We start from the raw sequence: 7,853 nt of genomic DNA, 5'->3' as shown, positions 1-7,853 counted from the left end.
TTATTTAAATAAATGCTTTGTCATAACAAAAACAGACAAAGGTTAAAAGAGTACATAAATTACAAGTTGAATAAATATTACACAGTGATATTCACTTTAATAATTTGAGCTTTTTTGTCTTTTTTTTCTTATTTGTCTTATGTAGCTCCAAATACTGACCATTTTATTTCCTGCTATCCTCCTGCCACCGATGGGTCGATTTCACAAGCCAGTGAACACCAAATTACGAAACCCAATTGTATCGTCGCATTACATCCAAAAAGTGTTATGTATTCAGAAATAAAAGCTGTACTGTAGTTACTGTACTACTGAAGTATGTGAATTGAAATTCAAACCAAGTAGGAGATATGAAACCTGAGGAAGCTGCTACTCGCAAACAGGAATCCTGAATTCCAACCTGCAATTGAAATGAAAGAGATAACTGGAACGCTGATATTTGCCAATTTCAGATATTTAAACTGATTGCAGTATTTCATTCCTCGGATTTCCACGACTCCCAGTTATTGTCCTGCTAACTGTATCTAATGTCATGCAATTGGTGACCCCACATCGGGGAAGTGGCTAGGCCCTGATCATGACCACTGCCCATGGCGCTCGCTCTCCCTCTCCTCTGTCTCCTCTGTCTCTATCTCAGCTGTCATCTCTGTGCAATAGGCCATGAAAACATCTCTAGCTGTGTTACTTTCAATCTACTTTTCCCTAAAAGATGCTGCTGTATTGGAGGTCCCAGGCATGGGCTTCACAGCCCCTGTCAACAAATATTACCTCAAAGCACCACCTCTGAAAGGTAAGCACAAGATAACACAACATTTAGCTTTTTTTTACTTTTTGTTGTTCTTGCTGTTAAACTAACTTCATGATACCACATCTCAGGATGTTGCCGTGTGTCAATATCAATAGTGAGTAACTGAAATAAGTGCAAGCTGCTTATTTTCGAAAGTGGTAGCGGGGATTTGGTGTTGGAAGTGGGGCAAGGAGCCTTGACAATGTATTCCCAACTGGAAGCCATTTAGGATGCACACATCTGCAGAAGCATTAAAAAAAGCCCTAAAACACGATTTACCTCCGAACATCCTTTGGCTTCCCCTCTCTGGCAATCATATACATTGGCATTCACATGAAGAAGCATGAATCTTAGCTTATTGGTTGTCAAAGAGAAGAAGGAGGTTTAACGGACTGCAGTTCCTCACACATCATTTTTGTCCAGAACTACCCCCAGGCGGAGATTACAAATGGATTTGCAACATATTATCGACACCATTTCAAAGGACCTACCACATTCACTGTTCTTCTCTTAATCAGAACCTCTATTGTCGTATCAAGTATCTGAAAATTGCCCCGCATGATATCCATGTCACTTTCACGTCAGTATTTAAATGTCTTTGCATATAGGAAGGCACTGTGACTTGCACACAGAGAGAGCGACTCTATTAAAGACCCTGTTATAACCTGTAACCTTTTTGTTTGGATCATGCCCCACTTAGATAAAGGTAGATAACCTCCGCATGGAGGCGTGTAAGCAGAAGGATTTCAGATTGTTAGCTTTTTTGACTTCCCTGTAGTTGACCTACAAGAATCCTTTGAAATTCTTTACAGGCTATTTTTCCCCCCCAAGCACAATTACGTTGTTCTCATACTTTGTTTCTACAGGAAAAACAAACATTCAGTAACTATATTTAAAAGTAATGTAATACACCATGGTTACACTGTAGTAGCAGTACTGAGGGGGAACCACTTGATGAAGAAACATGGCTCAAAAGTGGGTGGTCTTTACTTCACTGAAGGCAAAGAAAACAGCACAAACAAAACCATACAAAACTACACTTCACACAAATGGATCAGAGAAGCGGCCGGCCCGACTGGGAAGCTGGATTGCATGCACTCATGATCGGAGTCAGACTTGAGTCAGACTTAAGCTGAAAACGTTTAGTTCACCAGTAGAGCCAGCGGTGCTCTCTAAGCTCTGTGTCGCCCTGCATGGCAATGTCTGTTCAAATAGGCACAGTTGGCATATCAGGCTAGCTACATTGTCAAAGAGCCACATACATAGATTCATCTGTGATGGTCTACTTGCTTTTTTTTTGTTTTTGTTTTTTTACGCTTTTACATTAAGAGAAGGCCAGTCCCGATACCACTTCAAGCTCTAGCAATACTTGTGACAAAATCAGAAAAAAAAACCAAAAAGAAAAAGGAAAAAAAAGGACATTCTTTTTTGTAATAGGCTCACTCCGTCATATACCAACATACATACCACACATTCAAACTGTACACATGCACGCGTCCATGCACGCATCATTTTGTCATTTTTTTTACACATATCCAAGCAGGTTCCCCTATTCATAAGTGCTCTGACAGAACCCAGATAGAGTCAACTGTTACAGCATATCCCTATCTCTTCTTTGTTTTTTTCTTTTGGAGAACAGATAAAAACAAATTACTCTGGCCAATCGTCAGCTCCACAGTGGCATCATGTTCCATGGCCTAAAACTGATCTGTTTTCAATCAATAAGCCTGATGCTGTTTCTCTCTTTTTCTTCTTTACAATTGTTTTAATTTCACCTCACACAAACCCACAGCTTCTATAAAAATATATCCATTAGTTGCATATATTTTCATGGATCTGCAGCCAAGGGACCAGGCTCATAGAAGGGCGGTCCCGTGATCATAATAGTCAAAGGATCTAGTAAATCTTCTGGGACTTTCACCCTCATTTAGAGAAGAGTGCTTGGTCAACTGAAAAGAAAGGAAAAAAAATACAGGTGTCTTTTTTCAGCCTGTTGTTTTGCGACTGGATTTTTTTTCTTCTTTTTTTAAGTTGAAAAAACAAATCTTGAAGTGAACGTAGGGCGGAGCATACAGGTGTGATTCAGAGAGGAGGCGTGGGCCCTGGGTCACGTGGTGGTTAAGGGTTGGGGGATGGGGGAGGTCAAAATGGCCCTCCCAGTTTCACTCATTGTTATTGCTGCTGCTCTCCAGGTCTTTACACTGAATATCACCTCCGCTGTAGTCTGTGCCGGGGAGCTGAACACCGTACTTGTCAACACACCAGCAGATGCCTCGTTTGCGGCCACGAGATGGCTTGCACTGTGGAGAAGAAAACAGTGAGTTAATCCAGCAAGGTCCCATGTTAAAAGGCCTACATTTAAATGAGCTATTTTCCAACTATGTGATAACCACAAAGTGGGGATTTTTCTTAGTAACTCTGAATTATGGGGGAGAATTATATTTTAGCAAGGATAAACTGCATTTTTAGAGCTAGGGCTGCCTTGAGTTATTGGTGAATGATAGTTAGCTCTCTGCTAGCTTCCAGCACTGCTAATTGGAGTCACTGTATTTGACTTCTTTGGTTTAGGATGTTCATGTCCTTTGGAGCATTTTTGATGTTGTTCCATTTGAGAGGTCTGTGCACTGCTTTTTGTAAGTGAACTATTTGTTAGTTATTTAGCTCTAATTAACAGACATCTGTGTCTGTGTGGTAGAATGATGCAGAATTTGGAGGCAGCTTGCTAACCTGAACTTACCACTATCATCATAACAATGTTTATTTGCATTTCCTGGAGTGAATTCTCAAAGGGCTAAAGCTAACAGCTAGCAAGCAAGTCCACTGATTGCTGTCATTCCACTGAAATAACTATGTTTAATAACAATGAAATTATGCAGTTTATTGTTATGTTGGTCAGATGCTTGCTCAAAGGGTGGTGTGAGGCTATATAAGGTTTAAAGAATCAAGGCTCACCTGTTTGCGTTTGAAGAATCCTTTTCTGTCACAGTTGGGAAGGTACAAAGACAGCGCCATTACACGAGAAGTATCCTTCATTCCCTGAATGATCCCGTCCAGTTTTCTCCTGCATGGACCCTTTAGAGAAATGCAGCACGGGATTATTAACCAAACAACTACCAGTTGTATACTGAGATATACACCGCAAAAACCACATGAAACTTTGCACATGGAATACTTACAAATTCAGGCTCATGCTTGTCAATGGGCAGAGGAGAGTAATCAATGGTTGAGCCAATGATGCGCTGCTTGCCTTGCTTCCTCTTCTGCTCCTTGCGCACTGCAAGGACTTTTTTGCTGTTCACAATCTCTTTGGGATAGAGTGGTGGTGGTCTAACCCCGCCGGTACTCTGTGTGGTTCTGGTGTCCTCGTGTTCTCGGGACTCGCGATCTGCACCACAAAAAACAGCAACAACAGAAAGAGGTTACTTTTTTTTAAATTACATTTTTATGCGCATCCAGCAAGTGTAACTGGAATTCTCTTAAGTTAAAGTGCCTTGATGCATGCTCAATCATTCAGGTAAGGAAATCCCAAAAAGCTGATTCTGTTCATCTGGACGTAGCATAATGTGCTCGTCTCTTACGTTAAAGTTCAGAGAAGTAAGAAAATTTTGGGAGCCCAGTGGTAGCATTATTATTACTGGATTTTTTTAGTTAAAGAATCAATCTATTTTTAAATATAAAAATAAACTCTTTTAAATGCCTAATTTAGCTTTTATATGCTATACACAGTGAGCAAGAGAAAGAGAAGCAACTAAGTGTCAAACAAAGTTCCTTCTCACTTTTATCTCGTACTCATTTCTCATATCATTTCATGGTAGTTGTTTTGACTGGAACTTTAAACATTTCTGTGAAGGTAATGTCCTATCAAATGACATTAATAACATATTAATGTACAATATTAACAGTGACATGAGATTTGTTTTTGCAATGTTTAACAAACGGAAAAAAAATCTTAGTTTAGGATGTTATTTTGCATTATTGTATAGTCATCTGCATAAATGATAAATCATGCCTGTCAGTCCTTTCCACATACAAACAATAACAGGTGGGTGCTTTTCCAAGGGTTTGTGCCAACTGTTGTTTAACATTTGTGTAGGGAGGAGAGAAGGCTGCAGCTCTGGCCAACAGCTGATGAACTCCTACTGGTAAGAGCTTAGTTTTAAATCATCTTTTCTCACCCAACCCCACTTATCAAAGGCCCTTTGCTCTATTTATAACTGGAAAAGTTTGAAATCCTGCATTCATGTTTGAGCTCAGGGCTATCTGTGAGGGAAAAAGACACAAAATATGTAGAAAAATATGCACAACATTTTTGCTCAACAGTCTACCAACAACACATCCTCTCATAAGTTTAAAAGTGAGACATGCCGGTCTTCACACATGAATCCAGACACACTGATATTTATGAGCATAAAGAGCTCTACTAATTGGGAAGCCTGGATCACGTGTTGCATGGAAAAAACTGCTAACATGTTATCTGGGCTAAACTGCAACCGGGCCTGAGGCCCCTGTGTGTAGTAACTTTATAGCGACGTGTCCCACATTAAACTGATTCAAATGTCAAGCTCAGGAAAATCCAGTTGCACCACGGAATCATATAAATGCTTGTACATTTGTGTCACACTGTATGCACTCCTTAGATGTAATTCCAGCTCCCCCAGGGGGCACTGTAGTCTCAGAGATCTGAAAGTCCCTTCTGACAGGATATTTACAGGTTGAGGTCCTTTATCCTTAACCCAAACCCTCCCCTCCCCCTATTCCTATCTTTGGGGCTCAGCCTCTTAAGCCTGGACCCCCAGCCAGAGGTTCTTTGAGGCCACAGAAACAAGCCCTCCACTTCCCCCCTCTTGGCTTAGCTGTACCATAAGTACTGAGTTATTGTGGGGACTTTGCCAGGCCCCAAATGGTTGAAGCCATGGTGCCAGTGGATGACCCTGGTTATATTTATCTGACAAGGAAACCCGCCGTGGTGCACGAGGCCAGGCGCACTGAACCAAAGAGGAATGTTGGCTGCAAACTATATGGCCAACTGCTGCTGGAAGACAAATCAACTTCCATACATGAATATGTTACTTATGAATATAACAATATGTTAGAAATGTGACAAGTTGCATGACTCTGACTGGCCTCTTGGTAGAGAGCCAGCCTGGAGAAAGGCGCTGAGACGTAACAAGGATACGAGCTCAGAGAAACTGATGTTCAAAGAGCCTGACACAGCATGAGTGTCTGGGAGTCTTTGGGAGGGGAGGGGGAGGTGGGGGCTGGAGGCAGGGTGATTACCAGAATTGGGTCTTTGGCTTCTGCGCTGCACTGCCGTCTCTTTGAAATTAATCTCGCAACCCATGACTTGGCAGGCCTCAGTTTGTGTTTAGATATGTCCTTGTGTCTCCCCGCTCAGACTAAGGGGCTATTGCGTGCTATAAATAAACACGTCAAACAAGCATTCTCATGTACACCGTGCATGTGACCACTTTGGAAAACCTTTTTATTTCTGCTGTACAGTCTAATACTTTCTCAGGGCGCTTGATTAAAATGCCACATATCTGGCAATAAAATATCCTGGTGAAAATAAACGTTCTCTGTCGGTCGCTTTGAGAACATGCCTGTCTGGAGAGAATACGGTTAACAATGCCGGACAGATGAAGGTTTTCAAAAAATTCATGCAGCTTTCGAAAAGACAATGGTGCCTGACTTCCATGCTTGCGCTGAAAAAAAAAAAAATCACAAAAATCACAAAAATTCATCTTTTCTGATGTGGCCTCTTAGGCTCTGCCACAAAAACTCAGTTTTTCCATGCTAAGGGTACCCAGCTTGTAAAGGAGTCTTAGAGGGTCTGTGTTTAACTTCTGAAACTCGGCCAAGATGCTGGACGGGGGCCAAGTGAGCCAAGTCATGTGCATCTCTTCCATTCAGCTGAGCCCAAAGCCTTGCTGCTATCGCTTCTCCCTCTGCTCGAGCTAAAGATTTCATTAGGGCAAGAGGAGTGGAGTAGCCAAAGGAGGTGCACCTGATACTCCTCTGTTTAAAAATTAACATCTGCACACAATTATGCTTCATGAATATCCCAAGTTTCTTATGGGCACAAGTCCAAGAATGAAAGATAAGCTGCCCCTTCTTTTGATTTTTCTCTCCACTGGGTCTTTAAGACTGTAACAACATCGTTTAGAGAAAAAAACAAAACAGGACAATGGATTCTCCCACCTTCCATTGGATTTCCCAACATTACACCACGTTTGTTACGTCTTGCCTTTGATAACGTCAGTCTGTGCCCTGCATCTGAAATTACATCTTTACAAGATGTAAGAGAGCGGTGAATAGAGGTGCTGTTTAATCTCATCTGGGGGTAGGACAAGATAATTGTGGGGATAAATGAGCCTAAGGGCGTCTGTTATATAAAGCGCAACGTTAGTAAGCCATCCCTCTGTGTCACACTGCCTCCGCTACTTAATATTTGAAAGCAAGGGCACGGCCCAATAACCCCGCAGTTTCTAGAGCAGAAAAGGAGGTGTGAACAAGCCAAGAGGGATTGTGGGAGTCGCTAAGGAGTGTGTGCAGCAGCATAAAAGTTATCTGATGAGAAAAGGAAATGGGTCCAAATTATGGCAACGTTGCCAGTTGCAGAGCTCTTTTATGGCAAAAGAGTTTTCAGATAAAATGAAGAGTTTGTTTCAGTGGCAAAAAGTAATGAAATGGCACGAACAGCCATTTGAGTTTTCATTAAGAGATTTTGATCCAAACAGGCCAACAAGATACATCCTCTGCACATTACATGACAGATGCGCAGTGGTTTCCTGAGAAGGATTAAGAGACCGATGACTGAAAAAGGCTCACTTCCAAACCAGCTGGAACAGTGAGAAAATCTGGACTTTATCAAATATTCTGTCCAGGTTTTTTTTTTTTTTACCACAAGTGCAAGTGAATTATGTTTTGACCTGCATGTCCTGTTGTTTCACTGGGATTTCTGTTGTTCGGCCTTGTGCACGCTCTCAATCAGCTTCTGAATATGCAGGAAATAACACTTCCCATGGTATTGTGCACGCAGAATATGTTCATTGCAATCAAAAAGTTTCCT

The 7,853-nt window shown here is 41.5% G+C and overlaps 1 protein-coding gene across 1 annotated transcript in view; it reads right to left on the bottom strand.

Annotated features, from left to right (window-relative positions):
* The window catches only part of igfbp5b (insulin-like growth factor binding protein 5b), a 12,475-nt gene continuing 4,622 nt past the window's right edge, over positions 1–7,853 (bottom strand). Inside the window, exons 2-4 of the mRNA XM_005736860.1 lie at positions 3,961–4,169; positions 3,737–3,856; positions 1–3,084 (exon numbers count right to left, since the gene is read on the bottom strand). Coding sequence (XP_005736917.1) covers positions 2,947–3,084; positions 3,737–3,856; positions 3,961–4,169 — 467 coding nt within the window. The 3' untranslated portion in view covers positions 1–2,946. The remainder of the gene's footprint in view (positions 3,085–3,736; positions 3,857–3,960; positions 4,170–7,853) is intronic.

This window comes from Pundamilia nyererei, unplaced genomic scaffold, assembly GCF_000239375.1.
Source record: "Pundamilia nyererei isolate P.nyererei 1_Seehausen unplaced genomic scaffold, PunNye1.0 scaffold00071, whole genome shotgun sequence".
Lineage (NCBI taxonomy): Eukaryota > Metazoa > Chordata > Actinopteri > Cichliformes > Cichlidae > Pundamilia > Pundamilia nyererei.
Note: the sequence above shows the minus strand (reverse complement) of the source record. Positions and strands in the feature narration are given on the sequence as shown.